A 16,898-nucleotide genomic window follows, 5' to 3' on the forward strand; every position below is an offset into this window, starting at 1 on the left:
TTGCAGATTACTCGTCATCCAGTGCCTTGGTGATCAAACTAGAAGCTTCGTAATCTCTCGCCTTTGGGTAAACTCTTTCCCCGACTCTTTTATCTTCATAGCGCTTCTCAATTGTGGCCTAGTAAATTCATGACGATCAAGTTGACGCTTCTCCGCTAAAGCATAGTGAATTAGAGAGTTGAGTGAGTGGACACTTCTAGTGATTAATCTCATTGTTAGTCTAGGGATATTTGTGTAAAAATCATTCATGTACGCAACGTTAGATTGACTTGATTGTTATATGATCTTAACTCTTACACGAGTGATTCAACCGTAAGCTTGTTTTTCCGATCTTAATGTTTTATCTCGTCGTTCAAATCATTATAAAGATATAATTATTTGTTCTCTCTAAAATTAAGCGTGCAAATTCATTATGAAACTCATCTTTGCATGTACGTTTCACATCAATTAATCTTATAAATTCATTGCTAAAACAAGCTTCTTATTAAAGTCTTGCAATTTTGTTGTATCTTTCATATCATGATTGATTTCTTTGTGGAAAAAAATGGAGAGATTGGTGATGAATATTTGTGGTGCAACAAAAAAAAAACACACACACAATTTAAGATTGCAAACTAAGAGTCTTCCTTACCATAAACATAGACAAACACATATATAACATCATAATACTAGAACACAACAACTTACAATTTATATTAATTAAGAGAAGAAAGATACAGATAGGGCGTGAACCGTGGATAGAGAAGAAGAGGTAGAAAACCGAGACAAAATAAAAGAGGGAAAGGGGAAAGGAGGCTAGCTCGCAGGCTAGAATAAAACCAGCAGGTTACATTCCAAAAATCATCACATGCTCTTTTCTTTTTTGCAGAAAATAGCTCCTTATATAGGAGGAAAAAAGGGAAAAAGCATTTAATGCAATGTAATTAAAGCAACACTCAAACAGGGACCGAAGGTACAGCAACCTAGGGAAAATGAAGCATCAATACAATAGCCAATGGGCACATAAACTGAAGGGACAGCCGCTCAAACCGAAGTAACAGCTGCCAAGAGGAAAAACCTAGGAAAAATAAGGCCCACGAAGAGACAACCCAACAACCAATGAACAAAAACTGGACGGACAGAGCACCTTCATTGCATCAATTCTCCCCTAGTGGAGAATTCTCATATCCTGATGAGATCGTCAGCATAGAAGGTTGTCTTTCACCATCTACAGACTCCTTGGCATTTTGAGGTGGAACTTCAACCTGTTGAGTGTTTGGCTTTCCATTTTTTTTTTTTTTTTTTTTTTTTTTTAAGGAAGACATGACCTACAACCTAAATCTCTGATAGAGAAGAACACACACACAAACACAATTTAAGATTGTAAACAAAGAGTCTTCCTTTTCATACAAACACAATTTGTGCAACAAAAAAAAACACACACAAACACAATTTAAGATTGTAAACAAAGAGTCTTCCTTTTCATAAACGTAGACAAACACATATATAATATAATAATACTAAAACACAACAACTTATAATTTATATTAATTAAGAGAAGAAAGATACAGATGGGGCGGGAACCGTGGATAGAGAAGAAGAGGTAGAAAACCGAGACGAAATAAAAGAGGGAAAGGAGAAAGGAGGCTAGCTCGCAAGCTAGAATAAAACCCGCAGGTTACATTCCAAAAATCATCACGTTCTCCTTTCTTTTTGCAGAAAAATAGCTCTTATATAAGAGGAAAAAAGGGAAAAAGCATTTAATACAAGGTAATTAAACAACCACTAGAAACTCCTCAAAAGTTGCAACAAACAGGGATCGAAGGGACAACAGCCTAGGGGAAACAAAGCATCAATACAGCAGCCAATGGGCACATAAACTAACGGGACAACTACCCAAATCAAAGGGACAGCTGCCAAGGGGAAAAACCACAGGCTACAAAATCTGAGACTGTTTTCAGATTTCCTTTTCTGGAGAGCCATCCCCTAATCTCACTCTTCCCTAAGCCGTGACCAAGGGGAGGAATTTTCTGCTAGCACACCACTATTATCCAACCTCTGTTCATCCACGAGGAGTTGTCCAGAGAGCTACAGCAAGTTCTTTTGCTGTCCCAACGTCCAGGATTTCATATTTTGCTGTCCAGAAGGAATTCCAGCTAGCTTCCCTTGCTGCCCAACAGTCCGGCAACTCCCGTATGCTGCCCAAGTTATTTCCAACAGTGCAGTTTGCTGTCCAGGGAAAATCTGCACCTGTATCTTGCTGTCCAGTCAATTGAAAGGTCTTCAAACACTGCCCGGACGTTTCAAATTGTTAACCACGCTTTCAAGAAGGTTCATGGATGCCACCTACTTCCTTCCAAGCCTCCCTATAGCATCCGGAACTTCGTATCTTCCGATTATTTGGGTAAACTCTCCTCCAAATCTTTAATCTCTTAGTCGCTACTCAATTGTGGTTTATAAGTAATTCATGAAGGTTCATGCCATTCTCTCCGCTAATGCCTAGAAGTTGAAAGAGTTGAGTGATGGGCGTCTCTTAGTGACTAAACTCATTGTTAGTTTAGGAATTATCGTTGAACACCTCTCACGTATGAAACATTAGATTAACTTGATTGTTTTCTGATCTCAACTTTTACGCGTATGATTCGGCCTAAGCTTTTATTTTACCGCTCTTTGGTTTTACTTAGTCGTTTGAAATCACTTTAAAGATTTAATTATCGTGCTCTAAATATTAAACGTGCAAACTCCTTAATTTACTCATCCTTGCCTGTACGTTTCACATCAGGTTGTGATCACACTATCCAGAGTCTCAAAACAAAGGTTTAAATAGGTATCATCGAATCAGTTTAAACTTCACTATGAAATCCAAACTTTCACCCTTCCTTTTGTGATGTAGATCTTAATTCCTTAAATGCTAAGCACATATAATATTACTCTGCAGTCTGCCCACAGCCATCTTCCGAATAACATCCCATAAACCACTTTTAATGACGTTAACATCTTTAACTGCTCCAATAAAAGAAACGTCACTGAGCTATATTAACTAAGTACCTGTTTCAAATACACAAAAAAACAAATGATGTCAATTAGATTTAGTTTGTTTTCCAATTCTTATTTGGCATTGATTGCATACTTGAGGCTGGTGCTAGAAACACAACATGAAAACTGTGCCTGTAAGCTTGATTTCCATATGGACCTTACGCATCCAACCAGTCTGTTTGTGCCAGTAATTAATTGATCCAACAAGCACTCCAATTTAAAATGTTGAACAGAAAATTTCTCCTAAACTAATCAAAGGGTAGGAAATAAGAAAATGTATCCAACGTGTTTACTTCATCAAACCACATAAAAGAAGCATAAAGAACTCATGTTTGAAAGAACAACAGAATTTGACAAAAAAAAATTATAATTATAATTGGTTCATCTCATGGAAAGGAAAAGGATACCTTCCTAATGGCAACCAGATACTTTATCCCAAGGAGACAACCATGCCGTACCTCCCATTCTTGTCTGCACTGAAAAAAAAAAAAGAAGAGATGATAAGATAAAAGACACAAAGGGCTTCAATTTGCAATAACCATGAGATGCTGAATAAGCTACCTGCATATGTAATAAAATCTTCAATGTCTCTATAACCAGTGAAGGATGCATGTACTTTAAAACCACTCCAAGAGCTTGAGCACAAGTCTCCCGAACGGGTGCGACAACTTGATCAGCAACATAATCACCAAATCTACAAGGAAATGTAAAAATCAAGTTTAATACTAAATCATATGATATGGGTATAAGGCAGGCACGAGAAAAAAAAAAGTTTTCAAAATCAAGCTGAGAAAACTAATTTAGTTATCCAGAAAAAGATCGTATAGATGGCAGACTGCGTTTTAAACAACAACTCACCGATCCAAGGAGAGTATACACAAAAATCTGATGGCACAATCTTGCAAAAATTCCCAGTTCTTTATCCAGGAATACCTCGCTAGTTTCATTAAGTTCGTGAGTTTGGAATTCTTAGGAAGATTTTTTATTAAATCAAAATTCGAGATAAAGCAGCTATCTTCAAAAGATGATCCAAGGGAAGCAGCATCATCCACCTTGCAGTGATAATTAAGTCCATCAGGAGATGGCTCCAATTCCACCTTAACATGAGTGCCAACAACAGCTTCGTTTACCAATGTAGGATTAACATTGAGCCCTGCCACTGTGCCCATACTAGTGCTTTGTTTAATTTCCCCATTAACAGAATCTAAGGAACAAAGTTTATTTTCTGGATAACTTAGTTCATTCCCAGACTTGTGCCTTTTTAGCGCAGGCTCATGCTCATCCGCTGAAAAATGAACATTTAGATCAATTTCCCTGGAATTGTTAATTGGTTCCTCGCACTTTATTTCCTCTAAATCACCAAACAAGGACTTCTCCAAGTTAATATCCAGAGACAAGACCCCAGCACAGGAACCATGATGAGTCAGAATTTCTCTTAGAGCCATAATGGACCCGTGACGAACTTCCCAGACTGTATACCAACACAAGCAAGATAGTGAATAGGAAAATATAAATTAAATTTGTTCAAAAAATAGAGAAATTCATGCACCACCCGAAAAAAAAAAAAACTTACTGGGATCAAACATATCATGAATGAGTTGTTCCACAAAATGCTGAAAAGGCCATCTACCATCCTCATCAAGTTCATCTTTATCTAACTCAATAGATGCATCCACAAATCCCTGTAAAGAAAAAAAAATTGCATTTAATTAAATTATCTTACTACAAAAACAAAATAAGTACAGATGCAAGGAAAAAAAAGAAAATCATAGGTTTTAAAAAAATAATGATTAGGCTTGAATATTACCTATTCTGTTTTAGCATGCTAAAACTCAATGCCTCTGATTTATTGGCTTAATAAGACAAATTCTCATACGCTAAATTTATTAGTTCAGAGAGATGATAAGATAATTTGCCGAATCGCTCAGGCACAATGGAGCAAATTCACCAGCAAAAGAAAGAAAGAAAAATACCAAAGAAAATCCAACTTACCTCTTTTCTGCTAACAAGCAATGACCAAACTACATATTGGGACACCGATAGCTCCAGCTGAAATTGGCATTTATTTTACAGGATAGAAAATTATGCCTAAATGAAATTGTGGCAGCTCTTTGGAAAGCAAAGCAGTAAAAAATCCTTAGACTAGAGAATTGGTCAATCCTTATACTTGGGAGGTAGTTAACAAGAATTTAAAAAAAGTTAGTTCGAATTTCAAACTTAGAGAAGATTTTCTCTCCTAAATTTAAGAAAATTAGTCTAAACTTCCAAATTTTAAGGAGTTATTCCCTCATTGATTCTTTCATTTAGCTAAGATTTTAATTTTTTTGTATGATAAATAGATATATTCCGAATTTCCGATCACTAAAAAACCAAATTTCAAATTTTCATATTCAAAATCTCAAACTCCATCTCCTTACCATTTTTCTCTCTTCCCCTGGTTGACAACTCCAAAAGGCTAAGCTAAACTGAAACGGGTCAGCCTCTTGACACACACACTCCCTCTGTTCAGGAAGTACCAATAATCTAGAAGGTTGGAAGAAGCGCCGATCAATCAAACTTCAGTTCGGAGGCTCGATTATCCAAGTCATTTCCGAAAACATGTAATTACCATAAGGCTAACATATTGCCATTCATTTGGCACTTCGAGTTTTCGATCACAAGTACTTGCAATATATCTTCTCAAGATATAAAAACTACATGAAAATTATTCTTTCTCGCTAAATTTTTCATCAATTACAGTAGCACTAAAATCAAGTCCTTAGTTGATAATTTTGTCATAAACCAAAATGGTTATCCAATATGAACATAATTTTTTTTGTAATTATGCTCGATTAACCTATTTGACAACTTTAATTTCATCAGTTTGATCCACATATCATTACCATAATCTTGAACATCTCTTTTTTTTTTCTTGAATATTGGTACCAATGCACTTGACATTCTCTTAATCTTCAAAAGTCATAACGGTTTATTTATCAACATGCTCTAATATCAAACCATAACTCTACAAATTTCAATAATTATCTCAAACAGAACAATAGCTTTATCTCTTATGCATCTTTTCAATTGACAATACTTCACTTTTTTAACATCAATCTAAAACATATCTCATTTTATGTTAATTATGCTCTTCCAAAAATTCTTGAGAAATGTTTAATAATTTCTCAAAGTAGAATTTACATCTTTTATTAATGACTTCATCTTTAACACTTTATTATCATCAATTAAAATTCATCTTATCAAATCAATGTCCAAAGATCTCATATCTACTATATGTCATAAATATATTTATAATTACTTATAGCATATTATATTAAAAAAACAAAACCTATAGCTTTTGCTTTGCTCACTACCCTCTTTAGAAAACTTCTAGCTTACTTATGGTAGTAGAAGACTCAATAATAATCTAAGAGCATTTCATTGTCACTCCAACAAAGCACTTGTACATTGCTACTCCATAAAAGTATATTTCTTTCGCTTATAAATTTTTCTGCCACTTTATTCCATTATGAAGTCTCTTTACTTGTGCATGATTCATTTCTAGTTATCTTATCCCACGCCAAATTCTATTCAACTACAGCAATTGAATTTGCTACACTAAACAATAGATCTTAAAAGGTTAAGAACACCTCACCATTTAAATTCCATCATCTTACATTAGGGCAATGTTCCCTTTTGATAGTTTTCACTATTCTCTTAAGATATACAGTAAAAACTACAATTTTATATTATGTGTTCAAACTAATATAAGCAATCATACAAATGACAAAACCTAACCACATTCCCAGGCAGCATAAAATGCTAAATTTTAAGAAAATAGCTTTCAATAATTTTCCAGAGTGATGTCAATCTATTATAGATCCATGACCAACAAGTAAAGGTAAAACTACTTTTCTTGACAAATAGCACTTAGGAAAGATTTTACAAAATGCCTTGCACAACCTTGTTAGCTGCGGGTTTATCTGAAGTCCCTCTAGATGCCACTGGATATTGGGAAGCTGACACCTCAACCTCCTCATCCTCAGACCAGCATTTTGTAAGATCTTTTGCATTGACTTTTGCTTTTCTTTTTAACAGATTCAACTCCCTTGCACTTAACCTTCTAGGACGAAAGCCAGGGACCATGGCTGCCACCAACTGCTGGATACTTTGACCAGATCTGGTAACATGATATCCATTATTAGGTCCATTGCCCCATGAGTTACCCTTTTGAGTCAGAAGGTCCTCATCCTTAATCATATCACTAACATCCATAAATTGCTCACAAACATCTAAACCTGCATACAAGCATGCAAATTGGTAAGAAAAAGTTACAACTTATTGTACCAAATAAAAGATAATATATACTGGGATATTGCCATATGTCTGACTTGAAGGAGGATACCACATAACAGGACATGGCAAATAATGCCTACATTACCTATTAGATGGAAGATGGATGGATAGATAATTAGTCGTAAACAATTGAAAAGGTAAGTAATGAACAATGCAGAACTTGGAAAATAAAATGCTACTACTACAGGAATCATAACATAGGACAGATACGGAAGTATAAATAATGGGATATGTCAAACCTCTAGAAAAAGTAAGGTATGCATACTCCAGCAAGCAAAACTAGCATGCCCAAGCATACACAAGACAAAAACGCCATATGATGTCCGTGCATTAATACATACACATCACATGACAGATGGATAGAAACAAATGCATGCCTGCGAAGTGCCCAACGATTACTACAACAACAACATCAAGCCTTTATCCCACTACATACACGAAATCTTTTTCTCCATTATGTCTACTTAAGAGTCAAATTTCTATTTAAATCTAAAAAAAATGTTATTTCTAATATTTTCTAATCAAGTCTTTTTAGGTCTATCTCTATCTTTCTTACCATAAGCCAAATCTAATACATTTACTCTCCTAACCGGGTCCTCGGAAGGCTGATGTTTTATACGCCCAACTACAAAAATACAAATTAAAAATGAATCCATACATCCTGCGCGTCAAAACAAAAAATGCAGGCTAATTTTTACATGAGATTTTTACACAAAATTGTATAAATACATAAATTTGTATTACAAAAACAGCCATGCATCCACGCCATGCACGTATACAAGCTAAAAAACAATATCATGAATGTACATATACAGCAATACTGTAGATAACTGTGGGCAGAGAATTTAAAAGATAAATAAAAACATTAGAAACATGTACTTTTCTATCCATTTCTACTTCACCAAAAAAAAAAAAAAAAATACATGCCAATGATTGGATACAGGCGGCACTTGTATCCAACATAAGCAGTTGAGATTGCGCTTGCAATAGCAAAAAGCTGGTGGCTGGTGGCAGAAAGAAGAATCTTGCTTCTATTTTAAGATGCACGAATGATTTGATTTTAGATCTACTCAAATGAAAACCTTTATACTCTAAGGTTGACCTCCATAATTCAAGTTACCTTCAACTCCCTCTCTAGTCTTATCAACAAGAAGAATTTCATTAGCAAAAAGCATACACCAACCAAGAAACAAAATTAAAGATTGAACAAATAAATTTAAATATTAAATTTTTCATAGAAATAATATTGTTGGTTTTAAAATTAGAATTTAAATTTAAAAAAAAAATGACTTGCCTAATGTGATAGGTAAATTGATGCGGACATCTAATCATGAACATTTTCAAAGGAGGAGACGACGTTCGACAGCCGAGATCATTCCACCCTATCTTATTTTGTTATTTGTAATTTTTATTTTTATTATAAATTTTTCGTTTTTACTCTTACTTAAGAGGGTCGTCTTATGTAAGCCCTAGGGGTATATGTGTCTTGTTTTAGTTTCTTAGGCATATATATAGAGGCCCTTGCTTGTGTAATGTAATATTTGATGATTAATAAAATTTTGTGTTTACACTTGTGTTTTTTGGAAAGAACCTTGGGTGAGATTCCTATGAGAGGAATTTGTAGTTTCCGCCAGCCGCAGGATGGGTCCGGGCTCGTGGCTTGAAGTCCATTGGAGAAGGGCAAAGTAGTACCCGCCAGCTGCAGGATGTGTCCGGGCTCGCGGTTATATCTTTCTTTCCCTAAATCCTTTTCTCCTCTTCCCTTGACCGCCGGCCAAAATCCACCACTTTCCACAGGCCGATTCTCTCATAAACCCCTCTTCCACAAAATTGCCGGCCAGCTCCTTCCCAAGCCCCACTTCCCTAAAAAAAAAAATCTCTCTTTCCTTATTTAAGTTGTCATTAATTTGAAAAGATTTTAATTTAAATTAATCTAATTTGAATTTCAAATTCATCCTCACTAATTACCTTATTTTTGGTAACCTCCTTCATTCAATTAATTAATCAATTCCGAAATTGATTGATTAATTAATCCCTTAATTCCAATTTCATTTCATCATCATTACTTTCCTAAATTAGCTCCAATCTTATTTGGAAAGTTTTCGAATTCAAATGAATTTGAATTTTAAATTATTTCCTAAATAACATACAACTATTTTAGGAAATCCTTCAATCATATTAAATCTGGAATTATTTCAGATTTAACTCTTCAATCTCCCATTAATGCATGGATCCACATTAGGCCGGCCCCGCTCTCCCCTATTTTAATTATTTCCTTCCTTGTTAAGGAATTCAATTAGGGGAATAATTAACCACCTATTTATCCTTCCCTCCATCTTATTTGAATTTCAAAATGTAAATCCCTTGATTAGAGGAAATCTGAAATTTAATTTCAGATTTTTAATCTTATTATCTTCCCCCCTCCCTCCGTTCTACATCAGTTTGGTATCAAAGCATGGTTACCCGGGGTGCGGACTCGACGGAGTCGAACTCTTTTCCACTCCGGGAGAATGATGCGAACATCCGATCATGAATATTTTCAAAGGAGGAGACGAAGATTGATGGCCGAGATCATTCCGCCTTATCTTATTTTGTTATTTATAATTTTTATTTTTATTATGAATATTTCGTTTTTACCCTTACTTAAGAGGGTCGTCCTATGTAAGCCCTAGGGGCATATGTGTCTTATTTTAGTTTCTTGGGCTTATATATAGAAGCCCTTGCTTGTGTAATATAATGTTGGATGATTAATAAAATTTTGTGTTTGCACTTGTGTTCTTTAGAAAGAACCTTGGGTGAGATTCCTATGAGAGGATTTTGTAGTTTCCGCCAGCCGCAGGATGAGTTCGGGCTCGTGGCTTGAAGTCCCTTGGAGAAGGGCAACGTAATACCCGTCAGCTGCAGGATGTGTCCGGGCTCACGCTTGTATCTTTCTTTTAAAAATCTTTTTCTTCTCCTCCCTTGACCACCGGCCAAAACCCCCCACTTTCCACAGGCCGATTCTCCCATAAACCCCTCCTCTTCCACAAAATTACTGGCCACCTCCTTCCCTAGCCCCACTTCCCTCAAAAAAAAAATCCCTCTTTATTTATTTAAGTTGTCATTAATTAAGAAAGATTTTGATTTAGATTAATCTAATTTGAATTTCAAATTCATCCTCATTAATTACCTTATTTTTTTGGTAACCTCTTTCATTCAATTAATTAATCAATTTCGAAATTGATTGATTAGTTAATCCCTTAATTCTAATTTCATTTCACCATCATTACTTTCTTAAATTAGCTTCTATCTTATTTGGAAAGGTTTCGAATTCAAATTCAAATGAATTTGAATTTTAAATTATTTCCTAAATAACATACATCTATTTTAGGAAATCTTTCAATCATATTAAATCTGAAATTATTTCAGATTTAACTCTCCAATCTCCCATTAATGCATGGATCCACATAGTATGTGGACACCTTTCTTTTTCCCTCCACATTAGGCCGGCCCCGCTCTCTCCCCTATTTTAATTATTTCTTTCCTTGTTAAGGAATTCAATTAGGGGAATAATTAACCACCTATTTATCCTTCCCTCCATCTTATTTGAATTTTAAAATTTAAATCCCTTGATTAGAGGAAATCTGAAATTTAATTTCAGATTTTTAATCTTATTATCTTCCCCCCTCCCTCCGTTCTACATCATAAATATTAATTAAAATAATTATATTCAAATTGAAATGTGTGTCATATTCAATTTTAAAAAAATTTGACATGCATAATGTGATGGTTAGCTTTTAAATGTGTTTGAATTCAAATTCCTCACCCGTATGAGGCACTAAGTATCACCTCGTAATCAATTTGCCCTACTTTAGTATATATATAAAGATGTAGATATCTGACATCTTATCACACCATGCACTAGAACTATTTAGTGAAATTATCTTACAACTTACTTTGGGGATTATATTTACTCATTTCACACTCTGCAGCATGCAGCTCCCAATAAAAAATAGAATGACACTAGAGACAGCCATGAATACATTAAAAAAACTATGCCTTATATCAGTAAATCAGAGGAATAATTGTTTCTATAAAATAAACATATTATCGTTAATAAAAACTTACAATTTAAACATCGTCTTAAGCAGATTGCATAGTGCACATAACGAAGGAAAGCATTTTCAATTGTTAAATTATAGCAAATTATCACAGAAATAACGTTAAACAAAAGAAGACAGTACTCTCATTAAAACATGTAAAAATAAGAAGTGCATAGGCTAACCAAGGCGACGGCGAAGACTTTGCTTTTGACGAACCAACCTCTCTGCCGGAGTCTTGCTGCTATCATTTGTGACATCATATTCCTAAGGCCATACGATTTTCAATCAAACAAGCTTAACATTCAAACATTGAAATATCACGGCAAAAAGTAAAGGATTAGTTTTACAAACTGGTCGGTGATAAAATCAAGATGGGTACAAATAGATGCTTTAGACTAAACGCAACCACATGGTGAAGTACACAGTTGATCCGAAAATAATAATAGTGTAGCAAATATCTACCTATGTTTTCATCTAAGGATGGAATTTTCAGTGTGTGACAAGATTAAAGGCCTGAGACTGACTGATGTGAAACGTAATGCATGGAAACAAGAATTGCCTTTGAGAAATTAATAAGAGCGATGGAATTCATCTTGCTAATAATTAACTCTTTGCTTGCTCAAGATTGAGTTAAGAATTTGAGGTTGAGAGATTTAGCAACGGCAATAGATCACATGTAGAGATTACGGTAACTTGCAAAATAACTATCAAATATTTAAGTAATGCAAATAGCTAATGATAACAAAGCCCCAAATCTAAAATCTAGATCATTCACCTGGAGGTCCGTCACTCGTTTTGAAAGTGGTGGCTAGCGGAGGAGAATTGTAAGTAGGCTTAGCGATGCCACTAGTAGACAGGTGATGCAGAGGGGACTCGTCGCCGGGGAGGAGGCCGGAAGTGGAGAGGCCGGTGGGTGTCCGCGGAAGGTCCAATCGTAGTCTTCAAATTGCTCGTCTACGACATCCACGAGCGTAGGGAGGATGCGATTCAAATAGTCGTCGACGGTGTCATCGGGTCCAAACCCAACGTCGAAGAATGGCGAGCGTGTTATATGAATACTTCCGTAGACGTCGAGTACTAAACCACTATCCACTTCGGGATCCGCCATGCACCATTGCCCGGAGTAAGGTGGCATCCGAGAAGGAGAGCAGAAGGGGAAGGTGGCGGGTGGAAGTAGAGAGGGTGAAGTTATATGGGGGGGAGAGAAGAAATTTGAAATTTAATTTCAGATTCTTTCACAAGGGGGAAGAGAGGAATTGATTTCAAATTCCATATTTTGAAATCTGAAATTAAAATCCTGGAAAAACTGAAATTAAACTTGAGAGGGAGGGGTAATAAAGAGGTGTTTAAGTGGTGATGAGGTGGCAAGTAGAGAGAGAAACAGTAGGGGAAAGTGGCCGGCCATATGGGAGAGAGAGAGAGGCTTGGAATTAAATAGGTGGGGCCCAAGGTAGAATAAATACTCCTAATCAAATCTGAAATTTTAATTTCAGATTTAATTTGGGTTAAAGTAACCTCCCAAAATTGATTTGAAATGAGAGGGACAAGGAGTTTTAATTTCAAATATAGTTAAATGCTATTAACTGCATGCCTTAATGGATTATTAATTAGGCAATTAATCACACATCAGGATTTTGAAATTCACGGGCTGGGCAACAGGGGAATCCGGCGGCAAGGGCTGCAGGCAAATTCAGTGGGCTGGGCTCACGGTTTGGGCTGCCGGTTGTGGAGTTGGGGAGCGGTGGAGGGAGGGGGGGTTTTGGCTACATGGGAGGGCCATGGGCTGGCGGCCAGAAGCCTGGAGAGTGGCTGGCCGGCGGGAGGAGGAGCAGCCAAGGTGGCCGGCGGCTTGAGCAGCTCAGGTTAGGCGGCGGCAAATGCAAAGGGGAAGGAAGAGAGGGAAAATTTAAGGATTCAAGCGACCATAAAATTACTAACCTTAATTATCTTCACTTTCAATTTCCACAAGATTAGATAGTATGAAAACTAAAACTCACAAAGAGATCTAGTCTTCTCCGACGAACTCACTAAGAGATCTTGGAGGGGGGAACTCACAAAGAGAACAAGTAGTAAATTTTCATTCATCAAAACTAACTATTACATGAGAAAATGGCCATATAAATAGGCCTCAAAATGACCAAGAAAACAAAAGACTAAAATGCCCCTTGGGCTACAATAGTGACTAAATACCCATAAGGGCAAAAACGGAAAAAACATAAAATAAAAATAAACTACTACATAAAATGATGAAAATACAGATCATGATCGTGGCCGTCGATCTCCGGCGTCGGCGATGTACACGTGTCGAAATCTGATGTCCCCATCACTGACAACATCAAATCTAAGGCCCAGTTGAATGGATGTAGTGAACACCACAAGGTAGCAGGATTTTTTTAGCATTAAGCTGCCAGGAAGAGGGTGGGCAATGCCTGATATAATGGGAAGACCTACATAAACTGGCTCGTTGGCTACAACATCGCCTCTTAACACAGCAATGCACTATATCTGGCAGCTACATGTCGCATTGCCTCTTTACACATCAAGCACAGATAGGTCCCATATAAAACAGTATGAAACGTGATGTGTCCTCATTGAAACTTGCATTTCCATGAACATAAAAGCGTGGAAGAGTGGGGGAAAAAAAGAGAGAGATTATCAGCTAAGGAATATATAATGATTCTGAACTTGATACAACTCTAATTCAAGGCTTGAACTTGCAAATGCAGGCCTGAATCAGTAATGTTTACAAATTTCACAGAAATCAACAACAATCCATTCCAATCGAGATATCTGTCAATATGGAAATTAAGACAGGTTCAAGTTAAACCCCTTTCTGATATGTGACAAGCAACGGCTCAGGTTTTAGGGACATGCCAGATAGTTGGAATTAGGTCAATGATGACAACAAAGATGAGTGAGCTAAATCCAAAACCCTCCAAATCTGACGTGCTGCAAAACAAGCGGCAAAGCAAAAGCTGTCAACACAGGAGGATGTGATAGACTTGGTTGAAGAAGCCAACAACAATTATTAAGTCCATAAGTCACAAGACTAAGATGTCTTTTTTTAATAATATATGGAACTACCTGGCTGAAGGGAACTAGTTAAGCTAAAAGGAACAAGAGGGACAAATGCTAGAGTAGTAGGGAGATGATTGAAGCAGTGACAAGGGAGACGAATGCAGCAATGAAGGCAACCTGCGGATGGGTGCATCAGCTGATGAGAGAGAGATGCAGCACTACAGCAACCGCAGTGAGGAAGAAGGATAGCAGCAGCGAGAACCAGGGAGACGGAACAATAGAGCTGATGGATAAATATATAATATGCAGATACAGATTTAAATATAAATTAGAAGATAAGTATGTATGCATAAATATTGGCTAGTTACAGACAGAAATACGAGAATGTACATTTTACTCAGACCAGGTTACTAAATTGATCAAATATAGGTCAACCTGAAATCTGAACTCTTAATCTTAGAACAAGAGAGGTTGACAATTAAAGAGTTGTTTCATAAACTCCTAATTGGGTAGAATCTTGTTTGGGCCAAATATGGACACATGGAAACAGGCATTGTTCAACAAATTAAACAAACAATTATCAATCTAACATGAAAAATAAGAAACATTGGTTACATAATGATCAATGGATAATAAATAATAATATGTAATAGGAAATTTATAGTTGCATATCAAAGCAGAATCAACAGTGGTTACATAATGATCAGAAATCATAAATTTTGACACAAATTGATTGTATTAAACAATTCATGCGCAACAATGATGAGAACGAACTATAAAATACTCTAACATGCATCTTTTTCCTTTTTCTTTTTTCCTTTCAAACCTTTTGTATTTAAGGTATTTTAACAGAAGACCTGCCAAACTGCCAACACAAGTAAACCAGAATTTGATAGGCACACAAAAACAGGTAGTGCAAACAAAAGTAAACTCAAAATAGATATAGCACTTCCCTCGTCGAAAATAATAAGCAAAGAAATATTTTAACCTTGGAAGTAATGGAAGCATCACCTGTCCCGCTGATGCCAACAACAGAGAGCCAAACTCCAGCACTTTGTAGATGTCAAAGCTGCAAGGTCCCAAAACAAATCTAGTATTCAAACCATTCTACAAATTCTGACTTCATAATGCTAAAACACAGGAATGGAGCAGTAAAAAACAATTAACTTAACCTGCTTGTTCAAGTGCTATACATTTCTTTGGGTACAAAAAAATAGGATTTATAGCAGTGCATGATCACAAATAAAAACAACTTCAAACCTAACGAAGGAGAGGCCTGATAGATTCTTAGGATGAAAATTTGACAGAAGGAAGCTTATATCTTTCGAAGCATCACCAATTCCAGCTTCTAACATCTCTGATTCGATAGATGCCAATAGTTCCGTAAGAGATGTGTGCTTGACATTTTCAGCTATTGCACCTACAGCATGGGCAGCAGCAACCCTAGTATCCCAGTTCCTGCTCCTAAGGTACTGTGAAATCTACAATAACAGAGAGAAGCATTAACTCTGATAACAAATGATGCTAAACCAGCAAGTAAAGTTCATAAGTTAAGTCACTAATAAATGATAAGGGTTGTCATGATGCTGTCCTATCATGGTTTAGGTATCATAAATCTGACAATAAAAGAATCATATTATCCATCTGATATTTTTTTCTAGAGTGCCATGAAAATATCCAACACGCTGGAAGAATTATTTTCAAGCTATAAACAAACTACAAGTACTAAAAGTGAGACATGGAATTAGAAAAAGATACAATCACACATGAAGCTGTTTATGACTCGCAAACAGAATTATAATGCATCAAATTTAGAACAAAAATCTGCACTGAGATGTTAAGAACTGAAATTATTCCATAGCAGTCAGCAAATTACCTTTTTCAAAAGAGAAATCAAGTCCTGAGGATGTGATTTTGCGATTTCTCCAATCTGTCGTGCAGCTGTGAATCTAGTTACTTGAGTTGATCCAGCTGAATTATGTTAAAGAATTTACAGAAACAACATGAAGTATCAAATTACATTAGTAACCACCTGAAAAAAAAAAAAACATGCAAGAGATTATTCCAAATCCTGATAAATGCTCCAAATCCTGATAAATTTGAATGCTGCGTTATAATGGAGGTGAAAACAATCTTCCAATAACTGCTTAAATGTTTAAGGATACTGTCCAATAAAGTCAGTAGACGGTGTAGGAGAGATGAATGTTGAGCCATAGAGCCAGCAGATAACAGTTTTTCTCATCCAAATACTATGTGCATCTTGACAAGCAACCTCAACTTAACCCATATTCAACCCACTAAAAAGTCCAAGGATTGCTCTTTTGGCAATTAATAGCTTCTGCCCTTCACCACAGCACTTACAAAAAGTTGATCTCAAGCTGCAGCAGCACACTGCATAATAAAGGTCCCTACATGACAATTAACAATACGAGTAAATATTATAAAGAA

General features: G+C 36.0%; 1 protein-coding gene across 5 annotated transcripts in view; it reads right to left on the bottom strand.

The window, feature by feature from the left end:
- Positions 1 to 16,898, bottom strand: part of LOC110092544 (TATA-binding protein-associated factor BTAF1) — a 64,733-nt gene that overhangs the window by 32,334 nt on the left and 15,501 nt on the right. For 3 of the 5 annotated variants that reach the window (XM_028693958.1, XM_020817134.2, XM_020817135.2), the window contains 10 exons: positions 16,616 to 16,858; positions 16,327 to 16,421; positions 15,711 to 15,931; positions 15,462 to 15,519; positions 11,615 to 11,696; positions 6,958 to 7,292; positions 4,589 to 4,697; positions 3,874 to 4,486; positions 3,577 to 3,709; positions 3,423 to 3,491 (listed from right to left, as the gene is read on the bottom strand). In XM_028693958.1, the coding sequence (XP_028549791.1) occupies positions 3,423 to 3,491; positions 3,577 to 3,709; positions 3,874 to 4,486; positions 4,589 to 4,697; positions 6,958 to 7,292; positions 11,615 to 11,696; positions 15,462 to 15,519; positions 15,711 to 15,931; positions 16,327 to 16,421; positions 16,616 to 16,664 (1,764 nt within the window). In that variant the 5' untranslated portion in view covers positions 16,665 to 16,858. The remainder of the gene's footprint in view (positions 1 to 3,422; positions 3,492 to 3,576; positions 3,710 to 3,873; positions 4,487 to 4,588; positions 4,698 to 6,957; positions 7,293 to 11,614; positions 11,697 to 15,461; positions 15,520 to 15,710; positions 15,932 to 16,326; positions 16,422 to 16,615; positions 16,859 to 16,898) is intronic. The other 2 variants (XM_028693950.1, XM_028693953.1) reach the window with 1 other exon arrangement.

Source organism: Dendrobium catenatum, unplaced genomic scaffold, assembly GCF_001605985.2.
Source record: "Dendrobium catenatum unplaced genomic scaffold, ASM160598v2 fragScaff_scaffold_45, whole genome shotgun sequence".
NCBI lineage: Eukaryota > Viridiplantae > Streptophyta > Magnoliopsida > Asparagales > Orchidaceae > Dendrobium > Dendrobium catenatum.